Consider the following 17,765-nt stretch of genomic DNA (forward strand, 5'->3'; position numbering starts at 1 on the left):
GACAAAACTAGAGCTTCCATCTTTTTTTCTGGCCTGATCCGTAAGTGTTTAAATGTTTTTATGGTGGCTCTAAGGGAGGCAGGCTGAATGGGAGCAGAGGCTGTCACCTAGTCTAACCTCCTGCTCAGAGCATGGAAACAGTATTTCAGCTTTTGCTCAAACATTAATTATCTTTCAAGGATCTGTCTTCACTTCTCGGAAGTATTTTATGTTGAAATACTAGAGGAAAACTGAAGTCAAACCTGTCAGCAGTGGAGCTCTGCCCCTGGCAGGGCTGCACTTGTACTTCCCTGACTGGGACTGATGCTGACTGCCCCAGGCCGTGCCCTTGCTGGAGTCTGTCTTCACCGTCAGTCAGCAGCGCTGACCAGCTCCAGTTACTTTGCAGGCACGACATGGGCTGTTGTCACTTGGAGATGTTAAAATTCCGTGTACACATCTATCCCACCAAGACCCGAGAACTCATTTAAAGCTTCAGCCTTCCCTGCAGTTGGAATAACATGCCTGCTAGCCAAGCGTCACTCTTCAAGATTATAGTAAACCAAAGTTGCTTTTTAATATGTTATACCCAAGAGAAACTCTCCCAAGCCTGTTTTGCATCTACCCACAAGGGCCTTGTAGCCAACACGCAGATGTAAGGACAGTTAGGTATAATGGGGTATGGAGATGCTTTACTCAAGATTTCTGCTTAGTGGGGCAGTTAGCTATCCCCAGGCCGGTACCAGCCTTCTAGAACAAGAATTACAGACAGCAGCAGCCTGGGCACGTACACAGACACGCTCTAACAGCATGGCCCAAACCACTGAAGGAGGGGGACAGGAATTTCTCTCCATCTGACACAGCCAGCCCCTGCAGAACTGAGCCTCTCCTTTTGCCCTAAGACACTTCAGCAGTCCCACAGCAGCGGGAGCTGGGCTCGCGAAGGAAGGGCAAGAGAAGCCTTTTGAGTTCAATGGAATGCATTTATTGAGAGATTTGTAACATCTCACCCATTACCATTATTGCCCTTCCCTTACACATAAGCAGTTTTTTTCTCAGGCTGGAAAAAACCCTAGCTTTTCTCAGGCAGCGTGTAGTTGGTGAAGAGTCCTTGTGCTTTTAATAAGGAAATTTTTTTGCGGGACTTAACTAAGTCCCTTCCACTGGCCCAGCCCAAACAAGGACACTTTTGCAAAAGTCCCAGCAGCAAGTGCCCAGAGCAGGAGGACCTGTCCCTCGGGGCAGTCCCCACCTCCAGTCCTCACAAAAGGAAACTCAACCAACCAAGTAGATGCTGTGAAGAAAAACTTTCTTCTGTGCTACTGCAGTACTCTTTCAAGGAGCGCACTGGGAGGCACCGGCTGTAACAGCAGCCACAAACACAATCCGTTGCTGTTTCCTGTAACCTGTGTGGTGCTCGCCCTTACGAGACCTTGGGCTGCGTGCTGAAATCCACCGTGATGTTGACATACAAAGGGTTATGTTCCACCGAGAGCAGTTTATAGGAACAAGAGTTCAGCCCATCTGTTTTCCACGTTCTAGACACCTGACGTAGAAGCTTCATTCTGAGGAAAAAGGGGAGAAAAAAAAATCTTCAGTGACATGCATAAGAGAGGAGTTTTGAGCTCTTTCCTACTACTAGTAAACTTGGCAGCAGAGCTACTGCTGTTCTGTATCTACTGGGCGTGTAGAGTTATGCCTTCCCTGTCCTCAGCGTGGACAATCAGATGGGGGATGGAAAGAAAGTCCTTTGGTTTTATCTCTGAAATCATATCCACGTTACTACAACTTAGGTGGTTTCCAAGGAACACCCTGTCGGATGTACAGAACAGCTGCCAGCTGGGGACAGGGGTGTCACAGGGGTGTCCCCCAGAGCCTTGGGTACCACAAACGCCTAGAGCAAGGAACTGGGTGCCTAGGTGCCCAGCTCCGAGCCACAAACCGAGGACCATTCAAGGTGGAACGCTGTTCTTGACTCACCTCTCTCCATTCTCCTCGTTACCGTGGTCTCGTTTGTGGAATATCATCGTGTACCTGGCCACATCAGCAGACGGCCTCACCACTTTCATCTTCTGCATCTCAACCCTGGAAGAAGCAATAGTGCCCTGAACAAGATGTCACCTATAAACAAGTGCTTAAGGAGGAAAACAGAACCCCACAACATCTGGAGACCTGATCTCCTCTAGATGCCACGGAAGCAAGCACAGGGAACTGTAGGAAACTCATCTGCATCTCTTCCACAAGCCATTTTGCCACAGCAATGCGGCGCAGAGTTGCATTTCTGCAGAACAGGTCCAGTCGGGTGACGGGTGCCCCCTTCTTTTGAAGAGAAGCAGGTAGCTACTGCAGCAGAGGCAGGCAGAGCTTTAAGCACACGTTATCACAGAGCACACTAAAACCAGCGTTGTCTGGTCTCGTCAGCACTGCCCCGCGTTACCTAGGAGGGCTGTATTTTGCCACGTGTATATTTCCACGCATGTATATTTCCACGTGTGTATTTCCACAAGCTCATCTCAGCTCCTGAATAAAGCCCCTACACTTGATTGTTCTCCACTTAAAAAATAGTTTGGGGTTTTTTTTTAGTAGTTGGCAGACAGCTGCAAAATTTTTGTTATTAAGAAGGAAAAATTCCTTTCCCAGAACAGTGCCAAGCACTAAGCCCCATGCGTGGATGTAAGTGCCTGACGTCAGGCACCTGATTGGAGCTTTCGGCCTTAAACACGGGTGCCTACATTTAAACCGCTTAACCACTCTGCTGACATTTGCTCTGTCGGCAGAAAGGGTTAACTTCGTGACAGTGGAATGAAGGGAATAGCCCAGGTCTTTGCTAGTCACAGCAGCAGCTGAAAGAGCAATAGGAAACCCAAGAGCTGAGGAAAACCCGAGCCCCTCACAGCTTCCCAATGACTGACCGTCGCAGTCGGTTACCACATAACAACAAGTGACCTGAAAAATCTTCATGGCACGCGCCACGCAAGCACAGAGGCAAAACAGTGGGACCCAGGAGCACCCTGGCCCGGGCTCCTGCCACCGCAGGGGACGCTGCCATCCGCCGGCTCCGCTGAGGAAGCCTGCACGGCTCTGGGTGACAACCCACCGCCCAGCCAGCTTCCCACGGGGCCTGCAGCGGCAGGCAGCCAGCCCAGTCCAAGGTCCCACCCAGGGGAAGGGCATGCGCCAAGCCCAGGGGCAGGGTGACTCTGGGTCATACGATTTGGTTTCCACACCAAGATCTCAACAGCTGCCAGGTTCAGAGGTGCCACGCACAAGCGAGCGGCCCTTTCCGATTCCAACCGCTTGCAAACGTTGCGGAGACCCTCAGTCAATCCTGCTGATGTGCTGCACGGCTGGTTCTCCGCTGCCCGCAGGAACATTTGAAGGAACACTGCTGTCACCTTTGTTTGCTCATTAACTGTGACAGTTCTGGGGACTGAGATGGTACCAAGCCTTACCCCACCACTACCACAGAGGAGCTGGTGTCACTAGCCAGGGGTAGGGAGGGGAAAAAAAGAAAAGAAAAAGTTGTGATTAAGAAGGGACAGAAATCCACGTCTCCAGTAGACCTTTTAGATTTCTTGAGATACAGCTGACTGATCTGCTGAACTGACACAGAGAAAAAAAAATTTCATTTGGAAGTTCTTAACTTCAGCATGCTCGGTTTCACCAGTGGCATTGTTTAACATCACCGGGGATACAAACTGTACGTCCCCAAAATGTTTGTTTGCATATTTAAGCAACTGAAAAGAATAAACACTTCAGAATGACAGAGCGCACCCAAGTTACAAACTGACAGGCTCCGCCAGCAGAGCTTGCAGGGTTGTGGTTTTATGGGGGAGGTGTGTGGGGGGGTGCACGCGCTCCCCCCCCTTCCCTCACTAACAGTGATGCAAGATTAGAGGTTTCCTTCTAGGCAAAGGGCAAAAGATCAACATAAAAGTTTTGTTAACTTTTTTGTCCCACTAAACCTCTCCAGCTAACAAGTTTCCCTTATTTGACAGGCACATCTGCAAAACTAGATTGAACACAAGCAAAGGGCGTACGGATACGTATGCAGGCTTTCTAGAATTCAAGTTATTCACCACCTTAACTATAATCACCACCACCCACATACCAACGACGACCTGCTTGGAGTAAATCGTGGCAGTCAATGAATGCAAAAAACCCCAATCCCACCAAAACCAAAACACTCCCACACTTTTGCAAAGTACCGGAACTCCACACATTTGTGTCTCTGGCAAGCGACACTCCAGACTTCAACCTTATTTCCATTACAACCCATTTCCACATGAGAGTACAAATACTGTGTGGCTGAGAAAAACAAAACAAACCAACCCACCCCCCCAAAAAAAACCCCAAAACCCAAACAAACCCCTGACAAAAGGCACACACAACCAACAACGCTGCGGGAGGAGGCCCAGATCTCAGGCGCACCTGAACTTTTGCAACGAGGAAACTGTTCACAAAACTGCACCGTGCAGCCCAACTCCCCACTGCAAAACTGGTTTGCACTGAGGCTCCTGTAGTGTTCCACCTCTGGGGGCTAGGTAGGAAGTCACACTGATATTTATTTTTTTTTAAACCAATTCCTCCACCTCTGACATCCATTTCCCTCTAGCATTTTTTTTTTTTTTATATATATTTTACCTGATTCGAAGGTCATCATCTTCTCCACCCCAACCCCAGTAGTTGTTAGAGAATCCATTCACCTTAGAAAACTGATCTCTTGTTAGAGCAGTTACACCTCCAAAATATCCCTGGTATCGTAACCTAGAAGTACACAAGAGAGAATGAAGAATTAAAAGTCAGATTCTAACAACAATGAAAATACCACCTTGAAACTCTGGATCTAGACCTGTCTTTCACAGAGCTAAGGATGCACAAATCCATGAGGTGGCTCTTGTTCTCTTCCTCTTTTCACCAAAAGATGGTAATTTGTTTCAGGCCAGAAAAAGTTAACTCTCCAACTTCGTTTCTCTCTCTCTTTACATAACTCCCCTTGCCAGCCAAAAAGGCACTGCACCTCAAGGCCTCCAATGAGCCGAAAAGGAACAAAGCTACACACTCACGTAGCAGCAGCTTGGCAATCACAATAGCGAGCCACCGACTATGTTAGAGCTGAATCTGAAAAACCTGGAGTGAAATCAGGTCACAGCAGCAGGGCACATGCTATGGAATATTGCAGGACCGTTCCAAGGAAGGTACAGTGCAAGTTACTAAGTAACCTAATGTGATAAAGCTCGGCTCTAAAGGAGATTAATTTCTACCTTCCTTGTCCTGGAAGCTGCACCTACTTAAAAAAAGGTATTTAGATACCATGCTTATTTATCTTCTTACACCATTTTGCTAATTGCTTTTTCATGATACACTCCTCCTTGGCCCTTAAGGCAAGCATTACAACACAGCCTCTGTGACACTGCAACGCTTCAGAGGTGATGTGCACATGGTTTCATATTGAGTTTTTCTTTCTCATTTAAAGTGAATCTAAACAGATGAGCAAGTGGCCAGGGCTAGGAAGTATCTATTACGGCAATTTACATGGCAGACAAGCAAAGGCACAAAGCATATTACCATTTCTAGTTTACCACAAACCCAATTTAAACACACCCAAAACACACCAACAAACCACCCAAAAAACACCGTACACAGCCTACCCCAGAGTATTTTTCCTGGCTGATTTCTGCTTCTGGTTTTCATTTCATACTGTCCCTGGATTTCATAGTGCCACTGGAGAACTGCACAGGCTGAAGGGCCCCTGGAGATCACGCAGCCCGACCCCTCTGCTCAGAGCAGGGTCCGCTAGAGCAAGTTGCTGAGGACCGTGTCCATTCCGACTCTGAGCATGTCCAAGGACAGAGACTCCACCACCTCTCTGGGCAGCCTGTTCCAGTATTTGACCACCCTCACAGTAAAAAGCTTACGTTTAAATGGAATCTCCTCTATTTCAGTACGTGCCCACTGCCTCTCGCCTTTCGTTGAGAAGGGTCTGGCTCCACCGCCTTTACTCCCTTCCATCAGGCGTCGCACTGACAAGATCCCCCTCTGCCGCCTCTGCCCCAGGCTGACCAGTCCCAGCACTCCCAGCCTCTCCTCACGCCAGACACCGCGTTCCCTTACATCACCTCCACGGCTCTTTGCCGGCCTCGCTCCAGTACGCCCGTGCTGTTACCGTGCTGGGCAACCCAGAACCAGACCCAGCACTCCAGGTACTGCCTCAGTGGTGCTGAGTAGAAGGGAACAACCGCCTCCCTCAGCCTGCTGACAACACCCTCCCGACGCAGCCCAAGGTGCTACTGGCCTTTCACGAGGGCACGTTGCTGGCCCAGATCCTGCTCCGTAAAGCTGCCCGCCAGACGGCTGGCCTCCAGCACCTGCCGGTGCACAGGGCTACTCCTCTCCAGGCGCAGGACGCTGCACTTCCCTTTGCTGAACTTGATTCCTTCTGGCCACATTCTCCAGACTGATGAAGTCCCTGGAACACCAACCACCCCTCCAAGATTTCTATCTTCTGAAAACCTGCCGAGGGTGCCATCTGCCCGAGCATCCAGGTTACCAACGAAGACACTAACTAGTACCAGCCCCAGTACCAAACTCGGGAGTCAACCACTAATGACTGGCCTCCAGATGGACTTTGCTCTGCTGATCAAAACCCTTTGAGCCCAGCAGTTTGGTAGTTCTCAGTCCATCTCGTTGTCCACTTACTAGTCTGTACTTCATCGCTTTGTCAACGGGGATGTTATGGGAGACAGTGTCAAAAGCCTTTCTAAGTCAAGACAAACACTATCCGCTATCCCTCCCCTGTCCACCCAGCTAGTCAAAGGCGGCTATCAAGTTTGTCAGGCGTGACTTGTGAGCAGATTTGTTTCCTCACCTTCCCAGGGATTAAAAGGTGAGGTTGACCAGCCTACAGTTCCTGAAAGCCTCCTCCTTGCCTCTCCTGAAGGTAGAAGCAACATTTGCTTTCTTCCAGTCCTCAGGAGCCTCCCCCAACCATCATGGCCTTTCAAAGATAACAGAATGGCCTCACTCTGACAGCAACCAGTTGCCTTAGTACCCATGGATACACCCCACCAGGTCACACAGTTTTATGGTGTATGCCCAGTTTGTTTAAGTATTCCTTAATCTGATCCCACTCCAGCAAGGGTAAGTCCAGGCTCTTCCACCGGCATCAGATGCCTGGGATTCACGAAGGCAAATCTTGCCAGTAAGGATCAAGGCAGGGAAGGCATTGAGTATCTTGGCCTTTCTCTTGTCTTTTGTCACCAAATCCCCTGCCACACAGCAGGTACACATTTTTCCTAGTCTTCCCAGCAGCTGATGTACCTGTAGAAGCCCTTCACATTGCCCTTCATGCTTTCAAGAATTTCAGGGGGGGGTCTGGTTTTCATAACTCCATCCCTGCATGCTTACACAGCATCTCGTGTGTCCTCACAAGTCACCTGACTGCTGCCACCTCTTCCATGCTGCCTTTTTCTGTTAGAGTTCTCAGGCATGTGCAGGCCTCCATCCAACTTCGCCTGACTTCCTGCACATGGGAATGGACCATTGTTGAGCATGAAGGAAGCAACTGCTGAAGATCTACCAGCTCTCCTGAACCCCTCTTCTCACCAGGATTGTCTCCCAAGTGATTCAGCCAAGCAGATCCCTGAATAGGAAGTCCAGGGTTATGATCCTGCTATTTGCCTCATTCTTTTCTGTTTTCTAACCTTCACGTCCCTGACCAGTTCTTCCTTGTCTGTAAGTATAAAATTCAGCAGAACACCTCCCTTCACCAGCTCCGGCCACCTGTGTCAGGAAGTTATCATCAATTCACTTCAGGGCACAAGTAATCCAGGAGACTTCTGATGTGTTGCCCTTCCAGCAGATACCAGGACGATTAAAGTCTTCCACGAGGACCACAGCCTGCATACATGAGGCTTCTTCCAGTTTTCTGTAAAAGGCTTCAACTACCATCTGCTGGGACTGTGAGACACTTCCCCAAAGATGGCGTTATTTATATAAACATACAGAAAAGGATTGTTCTAGGCAGATGCAGTCTCTCATGCTCTACCTGCATTTTATTTCTTTTCTACCTCAGGAATTTTTAACTCTCCCTTGCACTGTCCCGTTTATCTCCTCTCCTAGAGGAGACCAACCATAAGGTAGGGCAGGCACTATCAAGTTTTAATTATGCATTACTGCCTTGAGATTTCTGCGAGGAGGGCTCTAGAGAAATGCAGTGAACAGGTGGAACGGACAGCCAGGAGGTCCCACAAACAGCAACAGCAGGGAAGAGCCTTCCCCAGCTGTGCTTTCAGGCTGCACTGCCAGTCCCTGACAGTACCACATACTGCCACCCACACATCCACGTACACACCCCACTGCTTGCTTATGCACCCCATAATTCTCCTGCACCACTGGAGAGGCAGACAGCAAAGGAGCCAGAGCTGTAACTAAGACAATGCTGCCCACTGAGCCCTCCTTGGGCAGAGCGGAACTGGCAGGACCCAGGCACGTCTCACTCCTAGATGCCATCGCCTGCAAAAATCCACCCTGCAACAGGGTTCAACCACCTCATCCCTGAGAACAAGACAGTATCGGCTCCTTTGAGATTTTTAAAATCGGACTGAAGAAACTATACAGTACAAATGGTCTTTAGGCAAGGATGTTGTGCTGGTGTCACGGAAACAGCTAAGATAAAAAGTTTTCCCACCCTTAACTTCAAAGTTTTAATATATAAACTTTTTTTTTTTCCTAATCTGAAACTGAGTTGCACTTTACGTGACTAAACCTAAAGGTACTTGCTCTCTAAAGAAGCACGGCTGCTAAGAACACCACACACTGTATCGCCACAGAAGACATCCCCTGGAAGAAAAACAGACAAACAAAAAAACCCAGGAAACCCACAAAACCCCCACATTACTGCCCAGGATATTTTGGTTTAATGCAGAACACATATGACTTCAGCATTCTCAACCTCATCTGAGCAACGTGTCTCATGATGCCCACCTCAGCGCAAGCAGAACACCGAGGTCACTCAACTGGGATTTCAACCTACGGTCTCAGCTCAGCTTAGGTATCGTTCTTGAGCTCAGGATCTGAATTCCTTCAGATGTGCCCAGGAATTCCCTTGGAAGTGGAACAGTACTGTCTCCACTTCTTGGATGTGTGAACAGAGGTACTGACACAGAAGATAAAGCGTGACTCAAATTCAAACGACCACTGCCCTAGCGAATACCCTGCGTCTAGAATTCACAACTGAAACACTTTGGCCATACTCTTCTAAACAAAAGCTTAAAGCTGACCTGTAACTAACAGCTAATTTCCACAAGCAGAAAAAGCCTGAGGAAATTAATAGTAAGAAGATCCCTTAGCGTAAGCAAAAAATCCATCTGCATGCTTAACTAAGCAAAACACCTGCGGTAACTCGGGCACAGGCGGTTAAGTAAAGCACCTCAAGCTTTGTGCCATGTTGCTAGCCTGGTTTCTACATGGCTGTCAATTAACAAAAGCTATTCAAGGCACAGCGTTCCAGAAGCCTGTCACAAGCCAAGTTCACATGTGTTTGTTCCAGTTTTCCCTAAATGACTGGAAAGTGAATATTATTCCATGTAAGAATTTGCACATCCCATCCCTTTCTTGTATTTGGGAAAGAAAACCCAGAAGCAAAGCAGAGCTTTACTTCAAAGTACTCTGAGATCAGCTTTTGAAAAGCCCACTTCTAATTAATATTTAGAGTGACATGACATAAGAGGTGAATCTTCAAAGAAACAAGTTCAATGAAGAGATTCTAGTCATTGAAATTACCAAGCTCAGGAGCCTTTTTTCTCAGGTAGACTGAACCTGACTTTTCACTTTTAATTATTTATATCACACTGGCACTAAGGGGACCCTTTTAAAAATCGTAACGATCCTGTGTTAGACACAGCCCAGCCAAATAATTAAAGGACAACCCCATCCCTTGGCAAATTTTCAGACTTGAGCTCTCAATACCAGATGTTACCTCTTCAGCAGCAAAAGGTAAGTGGCAAGTTTCATTATAGTAAGATCGCACCCTCAGATCACAGCCCTGGGAAACTGCAAATGCATTTCTAGCTTTGACAGAAGGTCTCTGCACAACCTCTGGCACATTGCTTTCCTCTCAGAACACCCTTTGCCTCACCCCAGAAACCAGAAGGATGACCATGATCATTTGTACAGGTGACCACAAGGCTGACTTCAGAGAGGTCTGTACAGTTCTCTTTTGACAGAACACACTCCGCAAAGGTGAAATGTTACCACCAGAAACCTGGTGTGAGGAGGAATGCAGATACCAGCACACAGCACCATCATAAGAGGAACATTATCAGTAACACGGCATTTCCCAGTTGGTATTCTTTCCATATTCCTGGTTTCCTACCTGTATCCAGTATTGTTCCTGCCAACTACAAGGTGCTTTGGTTGTCTGTCACACATGTAAATGTTAAAGTCATTTTCTGGCACCAGATCCACATCATGGAAAATGAAACAGTCCCAGTTTGCTTCTTTTAGGGCCTCTAGGTATCCTACATTCAGCAGTTTAGCTCGATTAAATTTGGTGCTGCCAGCCTGTGGAAGAGAATGGAAAAAACCTCTGAAGAAGGTGTCAAGCCTTTTGAACCAGAACCGCTCGCAGGCATTTGTTCTGATCACATAGTTTGCCACCGCATTTGTGCGTCATAGAAGTATGTAACAGTAACTACACTAAGTAGTAACTACGCTAAAAGCTGCCCCATAACACTGGACACAGTATCAGACTGGCCAGTGATGCAAAGTATTTCTTTGGTCTCTCCCTTTCCTGAACAAACGCAGCCAGGGCCAGGAGAGCCTACGGTTACCTGGGCACCAGAAGTATGCATGCTGTCCTGGAGTTCCCATCAGGCTACATAGCAAAAGAGGTATCAGTAAACAGTTTAGAAACTGGCACTCCATACACCTGTGTCAGTAAGGCTTATAGAAGTTTTTTTAAAAGCCAAAAATCAAAAAAAAAACCCAAGCACCCTTACTGCCATACTAATTAGTTTACGGGTGTCAGAGCACCTGCCACAGATGATTTATGCTTACCCACTCAGTTAAGAGGCCAGCACTGCTGGAAGAGCTTACTGCGTTCCCCGAGGTCACACAGTAGGTGGCAGAGCGGGAAACAAAAAGCAGGTCTCCATTTTTAACTCCTATCTATAACCTAATTATTACGCTGCAGAGGGACTTTCCCCAGCGTAGGGCTTCGCTTGACTTTTGCCAGTCTTCATTGTTTGCTTTTGCTGGAAGTTATTGCATCTTTGCTTTTGAAAAATACCTTTTTTTACCTTTGAGGTATACGTAATATATACACACACCTGGCAGTTTTGCAAGCTTACCAAGTCACCATCCACTCTGGGGCAACAGGTCTGCGTATCTTGCTGTTTATTTTTTACTGGTCTGTACAGACACACCAGCCTGTAGAAGGCTTCCTGCTCCTGAGGACAAGGTGGCAGGTTGCCTCAAGTTCCCACCTGGGAGTCAAAGGACCAAGTCCTGCGCTCCCAGAAACTGACAGGACAGTCACATTCCAGAGCAAGGAACCTGATGTACTTGAAAGAATAAAAAAGCGATTTTCAAGAGAAAGGGGTCATTTGCTAGAAGGCCCCTGGACCGAAAGAGGCTTCATGGAAGATGAGAAAGAAGCTGGCCTCCCCAGACTGAGAGCAAGCTATCCACAGGGAAAAGCAGTTGTACACAAAACATGTTTTACTGTTCTAAAAAGTAACACTTTGCACTGAAAAAGCCATTTGTTCACCATCACTAAGAGCCATCTGCTCCTGCACAAAGATGATTTATGGCTCCATACCTGCAGTTAGGGAAATACAGCCCAGTGCCCACTCTGAGAAATCAGTTGCTTCCATTCTGAGTCAGGGAAGGAATTTTCAAAGAAAAATTTAAGTGCAATTCACCCAAAATCTATGACATCAAATTTCTGAGTGGGTTCTTCTTTGTTTGGCTAGTGGTTTTGGTTTTAAGTGTCCTGTATATCCATCAGATAATCTTCTCCTGATGATGAAAACCCACATTACTGACTGAACAGAACGATTCAGATGACCGGTAAAGCACATGCAGCAAACTTCACTTGTATTGGGTACCAAACACAGCCTAGTTCAGCAACAGCATCCACAATTTGCTGCAATTCTGTCTCCCCATTGTCAGCCACTACAGCCCACTTCTGGCACAAAGGTAGCCAAGCAACAGCTACAATTGCCTGGGGCATTTTAAATGCCAAACCCCATGCTGAACAAACAGCAAAGTTTACTCTCATCTTTTATTGAGGACAGAATTATCCTTGTTTCTATGGTAGAAGGACACTGACCGCAAAACAAACTTACATTGGGAAAGAAATTATTTACCCTTTCAGAATTTCAATCACATTTTTCAGCACTATACTCTTCTCTGCACGAATGTGCACACAATTGTGTGCAGAGAAACATGATTTTCAAGATGTTACAAGCAGCCCATAAAGAAGAGAACAGGAGTATGGCCTTCAATGGCTCACAGAGAAAAAAACCACACCACAGAAGGCCCATTTCTTAATCTTCCTCCAAAAGTAAGTCTGTGTATTTTAATATTAAAGTCCTGGTTTTACCTATTTCTTCCCTCAAAAGATACTTAAAACAACTAATGACATCACAAACAGAGAGTGAAAATGGATTTTCCATAAGAGTTTTTGTTAGACCCACTTTCTAGTCTTTGGATATGCTTATATACACGGAAAGGCTAAGCAGAAGCTTCCCATCCTCCAAGTAAAAACTCTGATAGAACAAGTCCAGACTCGACACTTCTGCCTGATGTGAGCAGTACTTTCATACTTCTGTATTACTTTTTGCTAACATGACAACGGCCATTCTCCACCGCACATATTTAAATAAAGAACACATGCCCATGTCCCAATGATTTAGTGCTAACCACTGCGTGCTAGCTGGAGTGAGTCATTAGATGTACAATTACAGTACATACTAATGCAGAAGAAAAGCCTCAGTTTTTTCCACTCTACAGGCCACATGATGACTCTAAACAATGAAAGAACAGTCTATTCCAACGGAAAGTATATATCCTGCCATGACAGTTCGCTACTCTTCTGTGCCACTGAACAAAAGCATAAGCTTTCACCTAGAATGCACTGCCTCACGCTCGTTAATCGACTCTAGCCTCTTTAGAGAAGGGAAAACTACATTAATTTACCATCTTTTTTCTCCTGCTGTCCGAAGAGCCTGTTTAGATTCAAAGCAGAACGTAGTAACAGTAGAAGAAAGGAAACAATTAAAAAAAAAAAAATCAAGAAAAGATAACCTATTACCAAAAAACCACAAACTATACTGCTTTTAGGTCATGCAGCTAGGCAGATGTGATGAGTGGCACTCCTCAGGGATCAGTACTGGGAACGGAGCTGTTTAACATCTTTGTCACGACACGGACCGTGGGACTGAGTGCACTCTGAGCAAGTCTGCTGATGATACCAAGCTGTGCAGCGCGGTCACACGCTGGAGGGAAGGGATGATGTACAGAGGGACCTTGATAGGCTTGAGAGGTGAGCTTGTGTGAAGTTCAGCAAGGCCAAGTGCAAGGTCCTGCACCGGGGTCAGGTCAATCCCAGGTGCAAATCCAGGCTGTGTGGAGAACGGACTGAAAGCAGCCCTGAGGAAGACCTGGGGGTGTTCATGGACGCAAAGCTCAACACGGCCCAGAATGTGCGCTCAGAGCCCAGAAGGCCAACTGCACCCCAGGCTGCATCAAAAGCAGCATGGCCAGCAGGTCAAGGGAGGTGATTCTCCCCCTCTATTCCACTCTTGTGAGACCCCACCTGCAGTGCTGTGCTCGGCTCTGGGGCCCCCAACATAAGAAGGACATGGACCTGTTGGAGCGAGCCCAGAGGAGACCACAAAGGTGATCAGAGGGCTGGAGCACCTGGGAAGACAGGCTGAGAGAGCTGGGGTTGTCCAGCCTGGAGAAGGGAAGGTCCTGGGCAGACCTCACAGCAGCCTGCCAGTGCCTAACGGGAGCCAATGAGAAAGCTGGAGAGGGGCTTCTTGCAGGGGCACGTAGTGATCTGACAAGGGGGAACAGCTTTAAGCTGAAAGAGGGTAGATTTAGAGGAGGTGTTAGGAAGACATTCTTTACTGTGAGGGTGGTGAGGCACTGGCACAGGTTGCTCCGAGAAGCTGTGGATGCCCCGTCCTGGAAGTGTTCCAGGTCAGATTGGACGAGACTTTGTGCAACCTGGTCTAGTGGAAGGTGTCCCTGCACATGGGAAGGGTATTGCAACTAGAGGATCTTTAAGGTCCCTTCCAACCAACCCATTCTGTGATACTATGACTAGAACATAAGCACCACTATAGATGAAAGACAACACGGCACAAGTCTGTACGCTCAAATTTTATCCCCTTATTCAGCAGAGCTAGGAAGAATGCAAATAGAGAAATAAATCTTTCAGGAACCAAGTGCTCTGCCATGACTACTTCTTCCCACAGCCCTTACTTGGCAAGTAAAGCACCTATAAGCAATAGCTGCCAGGTTTAGTTTGAGACAGCAGAAGTACAACCGCATGATACACGCAGCTTACTAAGCACAACAGGCAGCAAGCAGATGGGAGAGAAGAGCTAAATAGGAACTGAGGCCTTTGATCCAAACAACTCCAAATTCAAAGACCAAAACCATGTCAGCCTAGTTAGTATGTGTATACTACAAGAGAAGTGAGTTGAATCAGTAATGCAAAAGACGCTTACCTTGAATGCTAACTCAGAAACAGTAAGTTATTTAGACACCAGTTAACACTTCCCAGCTCTGCTAACAGCAGCTGAGATCCTGTAGTGCTACCAACAAAGGCTGCACGCACCCCTGCAAACCTCGACAAGTGTTCAAAGCAGGCTTGGAGGGCCAACGTTAGACAGCAGAGGGAGCATCATGCCTCTCCTTGGACTGCAGAGCACTGACAGCATCCCCACCTAAACGCGTCTACAGTTGCCTCACCTGGTGAATAACGTAGATGCCATAGTCCAGCTGCTGCCGTTGCAGGAAGGGGTGGAGGTGCTCCAGGAGGTACAGCAGATGCTTCTCTCGATTGCGGTGTGGGATGAGAATGGCCACATGCTGTAATGCTGAGCACTCCGTAGGGTGATACCGGCCCTCAGCTACCTGAGGGTTCTCCTTTTGCACTTCTTCTAGCGTGAGAGATGCTTTGAAGGTGAGTTTGCTGGCACCTCCTGTAGAAGAAGCACAAGAAGCTTTCCCGAGTCATTTCTGATTGTGGCTACTCCAGTCACCTAACGAGGTGCTCTGCAACCAGTGTAAGAAACCCAGGTGCAAGCCCCAGTCACTTTCCTTGCCTTTCCAAGAAAAAAACCAGTAGTGCTACAAGGATATTACGCAGGTAGTGGAACAAGAGAGCATTGAGCATTCAGTTGCTTAAACTGCTTATAGAGTAGTGATGATAAAATACATTAAAAAATAATAATCAGAAGTTCCACCCTCCTGCAGGAGGATTGGCTAGAAACAGCTACCAGGGCAAAGCAGAAGAGAGGGAAGTGGAAAGAGACACAGGACTGTGGTCATGAGAAGTCATCTTTACAAAGCATGAACAAGAGCATCACAGGCTTAAGGCTATAAATTTGTAAGATAAAATGTACCAAGGCTTTCTGTAGCTAAATGAAATTTTCATCACTTCCGCACTGAGCTACCATTCCAGCCCCTCCAGATTCCATGAAAGAACAAAGCTGGCAACTGTGACGGCTACAGCCACAGTGCATGAAGCAAGTCAGTCTTGGGGGCAGGGGTTGGCATGCGCACCTAGACAGCAGCCTTTTGGATTACACCGGGGAAGAATCCAGCTTCCCAACCAAATCCCTAACCAGGTTCACAAAAAGGAAGAGGAAGACAACAATGACATGATAATGCAAAGCAGAAGTCTGGTACTGCTAGCAGTACCAAGAAAAAAAAAATTAAAAAAACATGCCAAAACCCCCACATGCAAACAGTGGGCTAATAAAAATGGCCAAACCAAGGAAAGAGTCACCTGTTTGAATGTCCATCATAAGTAGTGCTAACCCCAATGCAGCTGTGAAGTCCTTCAGTTGTCAAGACAGAGAGACAAAAGTACATCTAACAGTGAAAAGGCAAAAAACCGAGGAAGGATGAAAAGAGTAGATATAAAGATAGTTTAATAAAAAAAAGCAAAAAGTTGCACACACAAGCAAGTCAAAAAGAGAATTTCATTCCTTACTTCCCATTGACAGGCAGATGCCTAGCCATATCCTGGGAAGCAGGGTTTCAGCACATATGGCAGTTGTTGGGAAGACAAACACTGTAACCATGAACACCCCTCCCTTCCTCCTTTCCCTGAGCTTTTATTGCTGAGCACGACAAATGGTATGGTCATATGGTATGGAATATCCCTTCAGTTAGTTGGGGTCAGCTGTCCCACCTACATCCACTCCCAACCTCTTACCCACACCACCCAGCCCACCAGATTTTAGGGGGCCAGGAAAGAGAGAAACAAAGCCTCAACAGTGTACAAACACCGTTCAGCAGTAGCCAAGTCCCTGGTGTGTTCCCAACGCTGTTTTAGCCACAAATGAGAAGCACAGCACCATACAGACTACCCCAGTCTGACCCAGCACAGGCACTCTGTGCTGCAAGTTGCTTCCTCACCCAGAAGTGCTTACTGCAACTGGTTGCATAGTATTTATTTCACAGGAAAAGTGTCCAGCTGTAAAAAGGCTAGTAAGAAAACCAAGTCAGCAGTACCAAAGCAGATGTAACTTGTTAGAAAGGAGTGGAAAGCACCATCACTTACGCAGATATGGAGACACAGCTGGGCAGTGACCCTGAGACGACTTCACCGTGGAAACTTCCACAATTGATTCAATCTTCTCTTCCTTTTGACCGTCCTCCAGGCTAGTTACCTTTCTGAAATCCTCCACCATGCTCTTAGCTTTAGAAATTTCCTGTCTGGAGTCCACAAAGTAACTGAATGTGGCCCATAGCACCATCAAACACAAAGTGACAAGCACCAACACTTTGAACTTATAGAAGAGGTGGAAGATATACAAGCTTGAGGCCATGGCTCTCCCTGATCCGTAAGCTGCTTCCTTGGCTCTGATGCAGAGGCAGGGCACTGCACACCCAGCAGGGATGAAACCAGAAGTCCCAAGAACGTGACAGTAAGGAATGAAAGCTGGAGGTAGGGAGGGCTGCCACACTTCCTGCAGCTTTACAATTCATGGAGCCATGGTGCTGTTTGCTCTTCAAATGTCAGAAAATGTGACATTTTTAACCTGAAAAAAAAAAAAAGTTAGTTCCTACTGCTCTCCGCTGCTGTACCTTCAGAGATATTGTGAAAACAGACTATGACAAAACATGAAAGGAACAGCAAGTATGAACTATTGCTTGCAAAGTACAACACTGAGCTTTGGTCCTAGCTCAACCACAAACCAGCTGCATGATTTTAGGCAAATCACTTTCCTGCTTCGTACTCCGCTCCCACTTCCCCACCCCCCACCCCCAGATCAGAAAGCACAGCCACTACCCCACGTCATGTCTGTGTACAGTGCCTGGCAATACACAGGCTTTACTACTGCTATTCATACCAAAATTAACAGCAGCTGCAAGGCAAGAGATTCTGCTGGCTATGAGTAAAGTTAGCTCCCCCCACCAAAATGAAAACCGTATGAATCTCTACAGAATTAATCTGTTTTCTTCTGAAAGAGTATTACTGATGCTACGTTGCTCTGCACAACGCAGTGTGAACCCCACAATACCTGACTGGCAAC

The 17,765-nt window shown here is 47.1% G+C and overlaps 1 protein-coding gene across 1 annotated transcript; it reads right to left on the reverse strand.

Moving 5' to 3' along the window:
• Positions 1 to 941: 941 nt before the first annotated feature.
• On the reverse strand, positions 942 to 17,465 carry B4GALT4 (beta-1,4-galactosyltransferase 4). The gene is made up of 6 exons (XM_056340493.1): positions 16,790 to 17,465; positions 14,968 to 15,200; positions 10,355 to 10,542; positions 4,624 to 4,746; positions 1,960 to 2,064; positions 942 to 1,544 (listed from the first exon to the last, which is right to left on the reverse strand). Exons 1-6 carry the CDS (start codon positions 17,055 to 17,057, stop codon positions 1,403 to 1,405), a joined length of 1,059 nt encoding a protein of 352 aa, XP_056196468.1. The 5' UTR covers positions 17,058 to 17,465; the 3' UTR covers positions 942 to 1,402.
• Between the last annotated feature and the right edge of the window lie 300 nt (positions 17,466 to 17,765).

The sequence above is a fragment of the Falco biarmicus genome, chromosome 5 (genome assembly GCF_023638135.1).
Source record: "Falco biarmicus isolate bFalBia1 chromosome 5, bFalBia1.pri, whole genome shotgun sequence".
In the NCBI taxonomy this organism is placed as follows: domain Eukaryota; kingdom Metazoa; phylum Chordata; class Aves; order Falconiformes; family Falconidae; genus Falco; species Falco biarmicus.

What these genes read in the sequence shown, in the direction of transcription:
- B4GALT4 (XM_056340493.1), bottom strand. Translation starts at nt 17,057, where the DNA reads ATGGCCTCAAGCTTGTATATCTTCCACCTCTTCTATAAGTTCAAAGTG. An exon ending in GCATCTACGTTATTCACCAG is followed by an intron (nt 10,543 to 14,967) that starts GTGAGGCAACTG and finishes TCTCTTCCACAG; the next exon opens with GCTGGCAGCACCAAATTTAA. An exon ending in AACGAGGAGAATGGAGAGAG is followed by an intron (nt 1,545 to 1,959) that starts GTGAGTCAAGAA and finishes CTTTTTCCTCAG; the next exon opens with AATGAAGCTTCTACGTCAGG.